This window comes from Psammomys obesus, unplaced genomic scaffold, assembly GCF_907164565.1.
Source record: "Psammomys obesus unplaced genomic scaffold, mPsaObe1.curated_primary_1811, whole genome shotgun sequence".
NCBI classification, from domain to species: domain Eukaryota; kingdom Metazoa; phylum Chordata; class Mammalia; order Rodentia; family Muridae; genus Psammomys; species Psammomys obesus.
In genome coordinates, this window is record NW_026586816.1 from 5,751,874 (window position 1) to 5,768,366 (window position 16,493).

Sequence of the window (16,493 nt, forward strand, 5' to 3'; positions counted from 1 at the left end):
GATCTCAGAACTCAGGGAGGGAGAGGCAGGCAGATCTCTATGAGTTCGAGGCTAGCCTGGTATCCAAAGTGAGTCCAGTATAGCCAAGGCTACACAGAGAAACCCTGTCTCGGAAAAAAAAAAAAAGAAAGAAAGAAGAAAGTGTAAATGGACAGTTATTTTAAGGGGGGAGCAGGCAGGTCTCTCTACACTCCATCAACACACCACCTCCACCTTTATACACAAACTCAGCGCCGCCCATCGATCTTCACAGTCAGGAGTTCTGAGATCCCTTCTCCAACATCTTCTCTCTTTCTGCTTCAAGCTGCTTAGTCAAAATAATCTGTTCTCCCAAAAGACGAATGTTTTCTTTTTTCTGATTCTGCCTCTCAATGTCTCTGATCACTCCGTCACGAAGCCTCTAAAAACACAAGAAGCAGATTTTAGTTACCCCCTGAACAGGTGGCTCCCATCCTGTGCCTTCAAATCTAAATAACAGTGCCACCAAAATACACTCAAAATGTTCCAATTCTAAATACCCAGTTACTATTTTAACCTTCTGTACAATGTAAATAAAGAAACCACCAAGTAGATCTGGTAATGTGTTATGTTAATGCTGACGTGACTTCTTGCCACACTTTAAAATCCCCAACACACAAAACTTAATGGGAATAAATAAAAAATTCAAAACCAGCACTATGCTGAATTTTATCAATTTAGTTGACAAATGATACTTCAAAATGTGATAAGAAAAAGAAAAACGCCGGGTGGTGGTAGTACATGCCTTTAATCCCAGCGCTTGGGATTTTTAAACCACACCAGGCTGGCCTCAAACTCACAGATCTGCCTGCCTCAGCCTCCCACCTATCTGTGTTTTTGAAGACTGGCCTAACAAAGAATTAGAATCATCCTACTTTTCCACCAATAGATGAATGGACACACACACACATATATACATATATATCATATATATGATAGAACACTACTCAGCTTTAAAGAAAAATAAAGTTAAGACATTGTAGGAAAATGAATACGCTTGGAAAGTAAAATACTGAGCAAGCTCACACAACCTCATAAAGAAAGAAATCCCATGTTTTCTCGCATATGCAGAATCTCTCCAATGATTTTTATGTATACAAATAAATGCACCTGTAGATACAGTATAACATGAAGAAAAGCCTTTCTATACAGAAAGGCTATATAGAAGGGACAAGGAAGGACTGAATGGTAATGGACACAAGTTACGAAAAAGAATATAAGCTACTTGTTTTTCTAGTTCTAACTGTCATGGAATTTCTGGGTTTGGTAATGGGTATGTGCCTACGCTATGTTCAGCACTGAAAGTATGAAATTCAATGTGACGCTGCACAGCCTCTCTTCTGCACACCTATTCTAATCATACAGCAGAGCTGGAGACATGGCCAGGGGCTAAGTGCCCTTGCTCTCACACATGACCTGGATTCAATTCCCACGGCAGCTCGCAAGCGTCTGTAACTCCAGTCCAAAGGGATATGATGTCCTCCTCTGACCTCCATGGGCACCAGGCATGCTTGTAGTGCTGACACATACATGCAAGCCCTCATAAGTATAAAACAGTAAAATAAATTATTAAAGGAAATGTAAAAGCTAACAGTGTAGAAGTTCACTGAGTAATACAGTCTTTGAGTCTCATTAATTTTGGGGTGTGATGTTTTTATTTATTTGAAAAGGTTTTTTGTTATTTTTACAATAAAGTTCATTAAAATAAAAATTAAAAAAACAACTTGCCTAGTACTTACTGAGCTTTTTCTAGACCTAAAGCTTCATTTGCTATATGGAGGGAGTTGAGGAATTAAGAGTGAGGAGCTCAAATCAAACCTGGTGGTACACACCTATAGTTCCAGCACTTAAGAGGTAGTAGCAAGCGGATGATCTGAGTTCCAGGCCATCCAAAACTACATAGGAAGAACTTGTCTCAAAATAAAATAAATCCTAAAAAAGTACCTGGATAGCAACTGAAATTCAATTTTTGTTTTGTTTTGTTTTGTTTTCAAAACAGGATTTCTCTGTGTAACCCTGGCGGTCCTGGAACTTGTTGCTCTCTGGACCAGGCTGGCCCTGAACTCACAGAGATCCGACTGGGACTACAGGTGTGCACCACCACCACCTGGCACCCCAGGTCTTGTCAGTGTTCCCTCACAGAAGGATATCCCCCAGCTCCAGCCCTTCTGTAAAGCATCAGCAAGTGCTTATGATCTTCATCTCCACCCACCATCTACCTTCCTCCACGTGATCACCTCCCACACCTAACTTCCACCTGCCACACTAACCTAAGACTTCTTGTCTGCATGAGCTTCATGTCAACTTCACCAAGTAAGAGTCATTTAGGAAGCGTGAACCTCACTTTAAAAAATGCATACACCAGCTTGGCCTGTTCTTGATTAGCGGTTGATGTAGGAGGGCCCAGCCCATTGTGGGCGGTGCCAGCCCTAGGCAGGTGGCCCTAGGTAAGAAAACAAACTCAACAAGCCAAGAATAAAGTAGTAAGCAGAGCCCCTCCACTGCCTCTGTATCAGCTCCTACCCCCAGGTTCCTGAGTTCTTGCTCTGCCTTCCTCAGTGATGAACTGTGATACAGAACTGTAAACTAAAATAAACTTTTCCCTCCCCAAGTTGCTCCCCAAGTCATGGTGTTTTATCACAGTGATAGATTCCCTAATTAAGAAATTGGTACCAGAAGTGAGGTATTGCTGTGATAGACATCATTGTATTTGGGAAAGGAATGTGGCAGCATAATCTTTAAAGATTATATGATTATAATATTAAAATAATATTAAATATTATGAGGGTTCATATAATATTTTGCTCATATATTTTTGAACTGAGAATACATGCCTCTGGTCAGCTGGGGTTTAAGAATCAGCTATGATTAAGAAGAGACCAGCACCACTGAAGTAAGACCTATACTGACAACTTACAATGGTTGGGGAGAGCTGAGAAATCAGCTGATTAAGAGACCAGCACATTCAGGTGAAATCTTGAAAGTTATTTCCTTAGGATCAGCACACAGAAGCTGTGGTCCAGAGGCAGGCAAGACTGGGTACCTGAGCTGACAGCCAAACTTAGTGATGTGTAAGTCGCCTGGTCGTACTAGGTTTGAAGGCAGGGCATGGGCATGAAGAACAGTTGAGGCCATTGGTACAGCCATATTTGAAGGAGAAGCCCCAGGGATCATGGAGAAAAGCTGAGGCTTGGCACTACAAGGTAGGGTCACTGTCCCTAACAAGAGCCCTGAAGAGGCCTTCGATAAAGGTACAGCCCAGTTGCAGTGTAGACCACAATATTTTGAGATGCCAGCACCACGGGGTGACTACCCCAAACAGCAGCTGCTGTGAGCTGGAGCCAGCCTGAGCTTAGATGTGCTGTGCTGCGGATGGCAGAGCTGGAGAAAGGCCACTACCAAGCCCAAAGGACAGCAAGCAGGTCCTAGATGCAAACACTGAATTTTTCACACTGCTGGTTTTGGCTTTGCTTTGTTGAAAATGTAATTGTGTCCTGGTTTTTCCCTACCGGAGTAACAAAGTACTTAACTTATTTTTTATTTTACAGGAGCCCACAATTTAAAAGCATTTGGATATTTTAGAGAGGGTCTGAACTCTAAAGGAGATCTTTGATGTTTTAAAGACTCTGAACCTGGGCCAGAAATGATGGCAGAAGATTTTAATCCCAGCACTCAGGAGGGAGAGGCAGACAGATCTGTTAGAACCAGCTGAGTCTACAAAGTGAGTTCCAGGACCACTAAGACTAGAGCACTGGTTCTTTCTTTCTTTGTTTTGGGAGACAGGGTTTCTCTGTGTAGCCTGACTGTCCTGGACTCACTTTGTAGATCAGACTGGCCTCAAACTCACAGTGATCCGCCTACCTCTGCCTCCCAGAGTGCTGGGGTTACAGGCGTGTGAAACCATGCCTGCTTACTGTAGTGGTTCTTAACCTGTGGGTTTCAACTCCTTTTGGGGATGAAATGACCCTTTCACAGGAGTCACTGAAGACTGTCAAAAAACACAGACGTTTACATTATGATTCATAACAGTAGCAAAATTGAGTAGCAATGAAAATAACTTTATGGTTGGGGTTTGCTACAACATGAGGAACTGTATTAAAAGGTTGCAGTATTCGGAAGATTGAGAACCACTGACTGAGAAAACTTGTCTCACAAAAAGACATAAGAAGAGAGCCTGAACTTTTAAAGTGAGACTTTCAAAATTAGGAATGTTTTATTTTGATAAATTGATATTGAGATCTTGGGGATAACAAAAGCGAAAGAGCATAGCTTAGTCACTGATATGTTTGTGTCAAGCTCACAAGGGGTCAACTGTTCTGGTTTTTATTAACTTGACACAAACCTACACATATCTGGAAAGAGAAACATTTTTAAAAGATTTATTTTACTTTTTATTTCTCTCCCTAGTCCCCTCCTCCTTTTTTCTCCCATCTTGTCTATGTCTGTGTCTGTGTGTGTGCGTTTTCGTGTGCATGAAGCTGGACAGCTGAGAGTCACCAGACATGGGTGCTTATGGGTCCTTAGGAAGAACAGCAAGTGTTCCTCACTGCTGAGCCAACTCTCCAGCCCCTGAAAGAGGGAAGACAATGCCTCCTAAGACTGGCCTGGAGGGAAATCTATGGGATATTGTCTTGATTAGTGACGGCTGTGAGAAGGCCTAGCCCACTGCAGGTGGTTTCACTCCTGGGCAGTTGGTCCTGATCTATAAGGAAGCCAGTGAGCAGTTTCTTTCATGGCTTCTGCTTCAGTTCCTACTTCCAGGTTCCTGCCTCAACTTATTTCCATGATGGACGGTGATATGGAACTGTAGGTTGAAATAAACCCTTTCTTCCCCATGTTGCTTTTGGTCATGGTGTTTTGTCACAGCACCAGAAACTTTACTAATTCTAACATCTGGAGCTGTGATTCCTGTGCGATCATTAACACTCCTCAACTTACCATATGACTACAAAAGGCTCACAAGAAGCTGAGAATAACAAGGGTGCTCTGAGTCCACCTAACCCAGCGAGACTCAGCAAGACCCTATACCACAAACATAAGCATCCAGAGGCTCCCTGAGCTCTGTGGCCTATTCAGTTGCCCAGCATCTTGAAAGAATCCTACCTCTGATACCCAGCCTGGGAAAATACCAAAATTCCATATTCAAAGAAAGTGTCACTAAATAACAAACCACAGTGCTCTCCTATCACCACAGTCAAAAGCAAGTTGAACCTTTTATAAGTCGGGGACCATCTATACTTGACTTCTACTAAGTTGCCTTTGAGTTAAAGACAATGTATATAAAGTGAAAAACACCACCCCCCGTGTGGGGTAGACAGAAAACAAGCCACTGCTTCATTTACTGCTGCCCTGAAGTTTTCAACACACCCTTTGTACCAATCCTGCCTTCCTCTGTGTTACAGTAAGTCGCTAATTAAGGGCTACAGGACAGGCTATTTGGTTACCATCTCTATCACTAACTTCCAAGAAATAACTAGATCTTTCTGCTCTTCCACACTTCCGTTCTCTAGCAGTGATTCTGAACCCTGTCCCAGGAAAGCCTTTGGCGTAGCTCTTGGATGGAACATGGAGTCTCCACGCTCCTAGAGATCTGGTTTAATTGCTCTGGTCACAGAGCAAGTAAAAACTTCACAGGGGGACATGGCTTGAGACAAAACTCTTGATTCCAAACCGCTGTCTCTAAAACACATTAGCACGACATAGACATCCTGTGCTGTCCTCCAAGATTAATCAGAATCACCCTTTCTTCGTTTTCCTCCCAAAAAGGAAGCCTCTTGCTTCTACTCCAAAAGATAACCCTGTGGAACCATTCTTTAACCCTAAATGTCTGAATTCACATGTGCCTCTAAATCGCTGATTATCCCATCCTGCTCCTCAAAATTCGACTCCTCTCCGACTTATGGATAGCGAAGATCAAAGCGAATGGGGCCGTTTACTCTTCCTGCTTTCAGTGACTTTTCATTACTTCTGCCTTTGGCAAACCCGGTTCAAGCCAAATACCTGTAAAGGTGTTGCCTGAAAGGCCAAAAGTACTGGCCTGCAGAAGAAACACCTCTGTAAAAAGAACGCTCTCGAGAGGTTATTATTAACACGAGTTCTCAATGTGCTTATAGTGCACTAACCGCTGCAAACTTGAAAGAACATGGAGTGGGTCAGTCGCTGATTAATAAGCCAGATATTAAACGAGAGCACCCAAAGAAAACGTGGAGGGCGCTCCCGTCTACCGACTCCAGCACCTGCGACCCACAGCACTGTTCACTTACACAAAAATTACAGGTATCTTAAGCTCCCTCCGCCAGAGGCACTGGGAGTGGGGACGGGGGTTGGGCAGGGTGTGAGCTGCGTTATCTCGGGACCTAGCAATTACCGGGGATAGCTCGGGCCACGGTGCCCCAGGGCCTCGTGCGCAGCCTCCCAGGGCTCAAACCCAGGGATCCAGGCCTGCCCCGGGGCTTCCGCCCCAGCCTGAGGCCTCGAGCTCGGGAAGAGGACTCGGGAACCGGAACGCGCCCTAGAAGCCGGCCCGGCCGCCACGCGCGCAGGACGGCAGCGGGCTCCGCGCCCCGGAAGACGCGGTCACGTGACACCGACCTGCCGGTCCTGCAGCTGCTTCAGGTGCACGCCGGCCACCGTGGCCGCCGTCAGCAGCACCGAGAGGCCCAGCACCGCCTTCGAACTCCTCGACATTCCCGCTCCCGGCCGCGGACTCGCTCCCGCGCACGCCCCCGCCGCCGCCGCCGCCACGGGCCAGGCTCGACCGCTCGAGTGCAGAGCCGCCGCAAGGGCTACGGTCGCCAGGCTCGAGCAATCGAGCGCCGAGCGTAGCCCCTGCCCCACTTCACTGCTCGGGTGAGGGGGGGCTTCCCGCCTCCAGCAGGAAGTCGCTGTGCTGGGCGACTCTGGAGCCGCCGGGGTCTTGGACCCTTGAATGTGTACCGGGGTCACCTCGACGCTGACCAGACCCCGAATTTTCTTTGACTCTAAAAGCGGGGTGGTAGGTTTTTGACTAGGTCTTGCCCAGACTGGCCTTAAATTCACAATCCTTCGGCCTCGGCCTCGGCTACACCTTGTTGCTTACTCACAGCTCTGGTGGGGAAGTGCGCTGGGTCAGGCAAGGTTCCGGAAACGGGTAGCCCGCCTAATCTTTCAGAGGTGCCTTTGATGCCCTTGGAGCCTGCCAGGTATGCAGGATCCTTGTGTCGTACTAACCAGGAACATGAGAGACGAGAGTAGGTCACAGCAGGCTGGGGACGGTGTCGTTTGCACTTACCCCCTAAACGAAAAAGAATGAAAAACGTTCTGGCTTCCCAGAACGTTTAAGTATTTGGCTAAGCTGCCAGTGAAGAAGTACGTCACTAAATCACTCTTACCCACGAAAATACACGTTTGAAGATTCTGATAAAAACAGCGATGGACGACGCAGATAAGCTTTTCCAGGGGCTTCTTCAACATTCACTTCAGATCAAAATGCTTTGCTCCTCCATTTTCTGTAAAGTGAACCTACGTGGCACTAAGATGATGTTTTAGCTTTTGTTTTGTTTTTGTTTTGTTGGTTCTTTGAGACAGCATTTCTCTGTGTAGCCTTGGTTCCCCTGGATTCACTTTGTAGACCAGGCTGGCCTGGAACTCACAACGATCCACCTGCCTCTGCCTCCCAGAGTGCTGGGATTACAGGTCTGAGCCATCACTCCAGCTGAGAAAATACTGCTTTTATGAACCATAATGAAATAAATAAAAGACAGCAAGCATTTTAGTAGCCTACAAAGGTTGTATCTTTGGGTGTGAAAATAGAGTTTGGGGCCTAATGAATTTTGGAATGAGAAGAAATTCAAGATTTTTTTGCATATTTCTCTAAAGAAATAAAAATTATGCCACAATACTTTTTATTTATGGTAACCCCAGAGTTTTCATCCAGAAAAATCAGTGAGCTCAATAGCTATGAATGGCCTTGGAATGATACCAGAAAGCTAGATGGCCTATTGTGATTAATTTTTCAACTTGTCTTCTAGAAATGTATTCCATTTTTAAAAATCTTTTATATCAGGCGGTAGTGTTGCATGCCTTTAATCCTAGCACTCAAGAGGCAGAGGCACCAAAACAAGATGTTTTGTATAATTATTATTATTTAACTGAGTGGCTGAGTGGCTGTATGCCATCAGACACTAAAAGCAATTTATTTGCTTTAAAATAGTTACTAGAACATCTCATTTAGACATGCTTTTAGAAGTGGGTGCTGCGGTTGAAAAAAAGTGGTTTACTGGGCAATTTGAAGCTTCTACTAAACAGTTTGTCTTATTTTCTCTCTGTTATGCCAAGATCTTTTAGAGAAAGCATCACCGATAAACACGTATTACTTATCTGTTAATTCTTATATTTGAGGTACATCTGAAATGCTAGGAGGCTTATGATAGAACGAGACAGTGCAGAGGCGCCTCCATCTTATATTCTTGCTGAGGCCATTTTAGATTGACTACAATTTGATCTCCTCGGCGGAGAACACTGTGTAAAGTTACCCAACTCTGTTCTAGGATCCTGAGGTCAAGATGCTCCAGCTAAATTACCTACCTTCTGTTAAATTGCTTGCTTGCACAAAACCTCCCCCTGCCAAAACCAGGTAAGATACCAGGATGTAGTTTTTGCCTTTAAAAATCCTTCACCCTCAACACTGAGTGCTGCACTTGGGTCCCAAATACCTGAGTACCGTTGCAGCTGGCTGGAATAAAGACTTTCAATGGCCTATAAATTGTCTGAGTGGATTCCCTGTAACAGACTACCACAGGGACTATATCCCTCAGAGGAGGGAAAGCTATGGGCAAAAATGAGCTTTGTTGTTGTTGTTTGAAACAGGGTTTCTTTGTGTTGCTCTGTCTGTCCTGGAACTCACTCTATAGATCAGGCTGGCTTTGAACTCAGAGAGATCCACTGCCTCTGCCTCCTGAGTTCTGGAACTAAAGGTATGCACTACCACTGCCTGAGTTTGTTTGTTTGTTTGTTTTTAACCAACTGGGATCAACAAGATAGAAGAAGGATGAGACTACCCGAATATCATCAGGGCTCTCTACTTTGGTGGGACAGGACTCAAATTTTAAGTGCTAACACCCATGGACAAAGTTACAGTTTAAGGATAAAAAGAGACAGCCTTTTCAACAAATGATTGGGAAAAACTGCATATCACATGTAGATAAGCGAAACTTAAGTCCTTATATCTCACCATGAGCAAAAACTGAGTAAATGGGTCAAAGGCTACTTATTGGTAGTCCTGAAACTCTGAGGGTGATAGAGGAAGACAAGGGGAAGCACTTCAGGATATAGGCACTGGCAGAAACCTGGAAGTCCATGATCCTTGCTGCCTCTGACTGTAAAGGACAGGGAAGCTTCTGCAGTGGTATTGATGACGGCAGACTCACAGTTGACAATAAGAGACATAGAAGGCTTCTGTGACAACCTCTCCTCCCTGCTCCCCCCAAAAGAAACGATCTAGATGGGAAGGCGTTAAGGAGCATTCTTTAAAATTATGACGGAGCGCTGTGTAGCTCTTCCCAGTTGATGGCTTCTGGCGGGGATGGGGATTCAGCGCTCTTTAAAAGGCTGGGCACTGGGAGCTTGACCATGCTCCAGAGAGTATATGGACAACACAAACCGGGCTTGGTGGGTTGTTTGTTTTTAACTTTCTTCTTCTTTTCTTTAGGGGTCACAAGGTAGAGGTGGAAAGACTGGGAAGTGAATGTGATCAGAGTGTGTTATGTGAAACTCCCAAATAATCAATAAAAATGTGCTGAGGAGTTGATAGAGGTATTGCAAGGACTTCTGAAAAGGGCCCCAGGAAAGCAGGGAATAGAACTAAGAACTGAGAAATACAGTTACATGGAGGCATCCACATAGCAAAGGGGAGAACGTCAAGTGACAGCCTTCAGAATGGCAGGACAGCTCTACTAACTGTACATCTCATAAAGAGTCCAAATACAGAACACTCCCAGCCAGTAAGTGAGCCAATGAAATGAACAGATGGCTCTCAAAAGATGAAATACGAGCAACCGATAAACAAGAATGTCCGTATCCATGGCCAAACAGGAACTAAACTAAAACTCCTCTGAGATCCTATCTTGCCCCAGTTAGAATGGCTATCTAAAGAGACAACAAATGACAGCAAGGATTGTGCAGGTATGGGAATGCTTGTCCAAGGCTAAAGGGAATGTAAGTTACTCCAACCATTATGGAAATCCCAGCACAAAAACATAACTTATTATATGACTTCTGAGTATACACCCAAAGAACTGTAAGCCAGCATAACCCAAAGATACTCACACACCTATGCTTACTGCAGTGCTATTTACAATAGTGAAGTTACAGAATCAGCTAGTGGCGGTTGGTGACTATAATAGTGAGCATCAATAGCTGTACAGAGAAAATGGGGTAAGCTGGGAGGTAGTGGTGCACGCCTTCAGTCAAAGCACTCAGGAGGCAGAGGCAGGTGGATCTTTGCGTTCAAGACTAGCCTGGTCTACAGAGCAAGTTCCAGGATAGCCACTGTTACACAGAGGAGCCCTGTCTTGAAAAACAAAACAAACACAACACACAAAGGAGAAAGAAGAAAAAAATGGAATATATGTCCTCCTGACTCCACCTCAAAAATGCTGGGATTATCAGGCCCAATTTATGCCCCAGTTTATGGGGATCAAAGTCAAGGCTTTGTGCATAATACCCAAGCACACTACCACAACCTTGTCCCCACAGTGGAGTTTTTTTCAGCCATAAAGAAAGATGAAATTATGGTGCTAGCTGGAAAATTGATAGAATTTGAGACTATGATGCTAAATAAAATATATGGCACCAAAGAAAGGAGATTAAGGGAAGGAAGGGGATGAGAGGGCAAGAGCAGGTACAGGAAGCTGAATATTGTAAAGGCGTACTTTAGAGACTTTTTTTGCCTGAAGCCCAGCACAAACAACAGCCCATACACACCAATTAAAAACAGACTTTAGAAAGACTTGCTTTTTAAATCTGTCTTCATATCTTTCTTGCCTTCCTTCAGCAAAAAAGCAGTTGCAACACTCCAGCAGACATTATTATCAGGCATTAGCATTTCTAAACAAGCAAAGCTCTGTAGGGAGAAAGAGGCTGGAAGCAGAGCTTTGGACTTGACACAGCTGATCACTTGCTCTGTGATTTGGTGCCTATCTTTTGTTTAACTGAGCTTCAGTTTCCGCCTCTGTCCTATCCAGGGCCAGGGATCTTCTTACCCCTTGGTGGGTTACTTGAGATGATTTGGGACGAGTATGACTGCACCAAAATCAAGCTTCTGGGAGCATCACAGAAGCCACCGTGGTTCCCTGGGAATCAGACAATCTGGGTCCGCTGGACCCTGTGGAAGATGGACCATGCAAGAGGGTGTTTCTCACTACCACTGTGGGTGGTGGCCCTGGACCCATCTGGGTACAGATGAGTGAGCTTTGGGGGGACATCCTCCCTCGAAGCAGTGTGATGCTGACAGAGTTTATCCAAGCTGTGAGTCAGAGCTTCACTACACATGTGTTCCTTGACTTAGAATGGTGTTATGTCCTGACACACCCATTATACAGTGAAAACCTCATACAATGGTGTTAAGTCCTGACACACCCATTATACAGTGAAAACCTCATACAATGGTGTTAGGTCCTGACACACCCATTGTACAGTGAAAACCTCATACAATGGTGTTAGGTCCTGACACACCCATTGTACAGTGAAAGCCTCGTACAATGGTGTTAGGTCCTGACACACCCATTGTACAGTGAAAGCCTCAGCCGTCTAAGATGTACGGACTATATCCCACCTACCATGAACACTGACTCAGCAACATGGCGCACTGTATGTCAGTTGGTCCCTTGTGGTTGTGAGGCTCTCTGGCACTGTGACTTGCTGCATTGACGAGCACCATGAGAAAGGACTGCAAGAAAACATTAAAACTCAAAATCTGGAACTCGTGTATAGCGCAGTGCTGTGCTACAAGGCAGTAGCTTTCTTCCATGCTGTGCAGATCTCACTCTTGCAAGTATCAGGAAGCCAGAAATGTTAAGTGGAAGCATCCTAAGTCAGGCACCCTCTGTACATGATTCGACAAACTTATTTTAGATTCAAAATCCACTCAAAGTATTAGAAAGCAATATCAATTTTACCAGTGATGATGAAAGAAGAAAGTTGTTAGAGCCTGTAAGTATAATTTAAATAGACTTAAAAGTTATCTGCCGCTGCTTATAAAAACAGTGCCTTTGGTTGACATACGGTGCTTTGTGCTGGCAAACACGCTGGAAAGCTGGCATTCTCTCTGCACCTGGACCCCATAGTCCAGCAAATACACCATGATTCGTACAGCCCGCAGAGCTGCATTTGTTTGTTTGTTTTTGAGGTAGGGTTTCTCTGTGTAGCCTTGGCTGTCTGAGCCCAGCAGCACATGTCCTTAAAAGATAAGGTAAGGCTAGTCAGGCGCAGTGCACATGCCTTTGATCCCAGCACTTGGGAAATAGGGGAAAGAGAATCTGTAAATGTGAAGCCAGCCTGGTCTACATAGTGAGCTCTAGGACAGCCAGGACTTCTGAGAGACCCTGTCTCAAAATAAACAAGCAAAGAATAAAGGTTAAAAAAAAAAAAAAAGATAGGGAAGGGATGGATAGAAGGATAAGTGGTTAAGAACAATGCCTGCTCTTCCAGAGGATGCAGGTTCAATTCCCAGCACTTATGTGGCATCGCACAGTCATTTGTAACTCTAGTTTTTCCTCTTCCGGCCTCTTCCGACACCAGGGCACACATATGCTGCCCAAACATACATGCAGGCAAAATATCCATACACATAAAATAATGTAATACTTTTTTTTAAATTAAAGATAGACAAATGTGCACCAAACACAAAAATAAATGTTAAATTATTTAACATATAAACATTAAATGTATACCACCCAAACATCCACCAGCAGGAAAAAGGACAGAGAGGCTGTGGAACTGCTATATAGGTAAATACTAAGCAGCCTTAAGAAACAATGAATTGCCAGGCTCTGTGAGATGTGGTGGCTGTAATCCCAGCACTCTGGGAGGCAGAGGCAGAGGCAGGCAGATGGCTGTGAGTTCGAGGACAGCCTGGTCTACAAAGTGTGTCCAGGACAACCAAAGCTACACAAGGAAACCCTGTCTCAAAAAAACTAAAAGATACGAAACAATAAATTGCTGTTAGACACAGAGATTTGCAGGAGATCGAAGACCTAATGCAGAGTGTAGGAATCCAGACACAAAAGGCTTTATCTGCATAAAATACTCTTCAGAAGAGAGTGTGGTGGGGAACTTGTTGGGGTGAGGAGAGGATCAGTCTTCTCGGAAAAATGTGAGAGGAGCTTCAGGGATGATGGTATGATTCACTGTCTTCATCTGGGCTATTCATCCTGGCTGTGTGCAAAATATGATCCAGTGGTACTCTTGGCTACATGCATATATCCAATGCACAGCTTACTTCTATACGAAATCTTATATAAAAATAGGTATTTAAAAAGTGGCTTTTCAATTTACTATGAATTTTTTAAATAATTTAAATATATTCTCTGTGCATTGGTATGAAGGTTTTAGAATCCCTAAATTGGAGTTATGGTCAGTTGTGAGCTGCCGTGTGGGTGCTGGGAATTGAACCTGGGTCCTTTAGAAGAGCAGACAGTGCTCTTAACCACTGAGCCAACTCTCCAGCCCCCTATGAATTCTTACACATGCATAGCCCCCTACCAAAAAAGATATGTTTCTTTTTTCACTTTTACTCTCTGATCACTATTCAGAATTGAAGAGTGGCCCTCAGCTGGTTCACATGGCAAAGGCAAAGTGCAAGCCTGGTGGCCTGAGTTTGGTCCCGAGAGCCCAGGTGAAAGTGTACCCCATAAAGTTGTTCTCTGACTTCTTCAGAGGTGCTGTGGCATGCTTATGAGGAGCCACCAGAGACGGCCACTAGGACAGTTTACCACCCACTGAAAGTCCTTATTCCAGCTGGCTGGGACTACACTCAGGTATTCAGGACCCACAGGTAGCGCCCAGCATTCAGTTTAAAAGAAGCTAAGATAAGTTAGTTGGGGCATCTTGACCTCCAATTCCTAGGGTAATTTTCCATCGGTTTCCCATCAAGGAAACCTAATTCTAGTCAAACCTAAATTAGCCTGAGCAAGAATACAAGATGGAGGAACCTCTGTACTGCCTTGCCCTCTTACATGCACACTCACCCCACCCCCACATTATACATATGCACAGAGGCAAAGGAATACTCTGAAGATTGTGTGGAAATGGGTTTGAGAAAGTGGGAGGTGGAGTGGGGAGCTTTGTTTCAGAAGATAGAAGTGTCAGAAGAACTGGCATCAGTGACCAACATAGCAACATTTCAACCTCAGCACCAACTGGTAGCCAACATCCCATCTTGGGCAGCCCCAAGACACAACTGTAAATGTATAAAGCAAACAAGGCTGGTCTGTGGATGGCTCTGGAGTAGACAACACAGGTACCAATGCCAGGGAGTTCCATCTTCAGGAGGAAGCTCTGAAGGCAGCTATCAACATATAAGGAAAATTACCAGTATTCAAACCATCACTGAAATTTCCTCACCAGCAGCAATGTGATCCCCACACTTGGGAGACCAAGGCAGGAGGATTGCAAGTTTGAGACCAGTGTGTGCCACACAGTGAGACCTTATTAAGGAGGGAGGGAGAGGAGGGAAGGGGCCTAGTTGAAAGTCTTCTAGCATAGTGGTGCACACCTGTAATCCCAGCACTTGAGGGGCAGAGGCAGGTGATCTCTGTGATAGTGAGACCCTCTCTTGGGGGGAGGGGACAGTGAGAGAGAAAGTCTTCTAGTCGTTAAGGACAAGTCCTTGAAAGGACAGTGGGAACCAAGCTCTTCTTTTCTCTCTTTCTGATTTTGAACCCTGGCCACAAAGTGAGCCATTTCATTCTGCCTCACTATGCCACACAGGACCAGTGCAACAGAGGCTAAAATCTCTAAAACCAAGAGCAAAACGTCCTCCTCTGTAAATTTTCCTTATTTTATTGTGTGCATATATGACATGTATTTATTTATTTATTTCTATATGTGTGTGCGTGTGCAAGGGCATGTGGTCAGAAGACATCTTCCAAGAGTTGGTTCTCTCCACCGTGTGACTCCAGGAGGTGAAACTCAGGTCATCGGACTGGAGCGTAAGCTGAGAGCACTTGCTGTTCTTTTGGAGGATCTGGGTTTGATGTCTAACACCCACATGCTTGCTCACAGTCATCTGTAATGCCAGTTCTAAGAGATCCGATGCTTTCTTCTGTCTTATGAAGGCCCTCAATAGTCACAGAATACACATACATGCATGTACGCATACATACATACATGCATGCATGCATACATACATACTTGGAGGCAAAACACTAATATGCATCATTTTTTGAATTTTAAAACAGAATCGAAGATCATCAGGCCACCTTGCTGGCCCTTTCTCTCTTTTTACATTTATTTGTCTTGGGCATTAGTTACGGTACAGAAACTGACTGGCACAGAAGGCCACAGTGTTAAAGACAATTGACACTCTTCTCCTGAGTTCTGAACAGCCAATTTTTCCTCCAGCACTGGAATTAGTCACGGTGAGTTACACAGAGTGTCTACAGCACTAATTTATAACTCAACACAGATTTAATCTCTTACTTATGCTAATACAGACCCATGGATCCTTTATTCTTTGGGCTTCAGAACACTGATTGTTTTGTTACCAGGTGGCTCTCATGACAGCGCTCTGATGACAGAACCCATCAGCTGAGTCTTTAAATGCTTTCTAAACTACAATAGACTAGCAGATTTGGGGGTTGTTAACTAATTTGTTTGATGTATATGAATGTTTTGCCTGCATGCATATATGTGCACCGTGTGTGCCTGTTACGTGCTCTAGAACTGGAGTTATGGATGGTTGCCAGCCATCCTGTGGGTGCTGGGAATCAAACCTGTGTCCTCTACAAGGCCAACAACTGCTCCTCACTGCTCAGCCATCTCTCCAGACCCCAACTTTATTAGCTTTTAAAATCAGCATACAAAGTGATACGCTTCATTATTGCTTTCACACATTCTGTTTGAAACTGGGCCTCAACTATGTAACCCTGGTTGGCCTGGAACTCAGTATGTAGACCAGACTTGCCTTGAACTCAGAGATCCTCCTGCCTCTGCCTTCCAAGTGGCACACAGTACCTCACCCAGCTCCGTACTGTTTTTGTTGATCTTCCTCCTGGATTCTGCTGCCTCATACCCTTAACCTCCTTCCTATCTGTTCCTTTTCTAGCATCCTAATCCATCCACACACGCTTGTGTTTTCATGTCACATACATTCTCTTCCACTCTGTTGTATGACACTGCTCCTAGGGAGATGTGAACAAATCTACTCACCAGGAACAGAAATGACTCACAGACAGCTGAACTCCCAAAGCCCGCTCTAGCCTGGGCGACCACTGATA

General features: G+C 44.6%; 1 protein-coding gene across 1 annotated transcript; it reads right to left on the reverse strand.

Moving 5' to 3' along the window:
- Positions 1 to 253: 253 nt before the first annotated feature.
- Positions 254 to 6,762, reverse strand: LOC129672991 (protein PET117 homolog, mitochondrial). The gene is made up of 2 exons (XM_055602651.1): positions 6,610 to 6,762; positions 254 to 400 (listed from the first exon to the last, which is right to left on the reverse strand). The coding sequence occupies exons 1-2, from the start codon at positions 6,703 to 6,705 to the stop codon at positions 254 to 256; spliced, it is 243 nt and encodes an 80-aa protein (XP_055458626.1). The 5' UTR covers positions 6,706 to 6,762.
- Between the last annotated feature and the right edge of the window lie 9,731 nt (positions 6,763 to 16,493).

Coding starts and splice junctions, on each gene's coding strand:
- LOC129672991 (XM_055602651.1), bottom strand. CDS start 6,705: ATGTCGAGGAGTTCGAAGGCGGTGCTGGGCCTCTCGGTGCTGCTGACG. Junction 401..6,609: donor AGCAGCTGCAGGACCGGCAG/GTCGGTGTCACG, acceptor TTGTGTTTTTAG/AGGCTTCGTGACGGAGTGAT.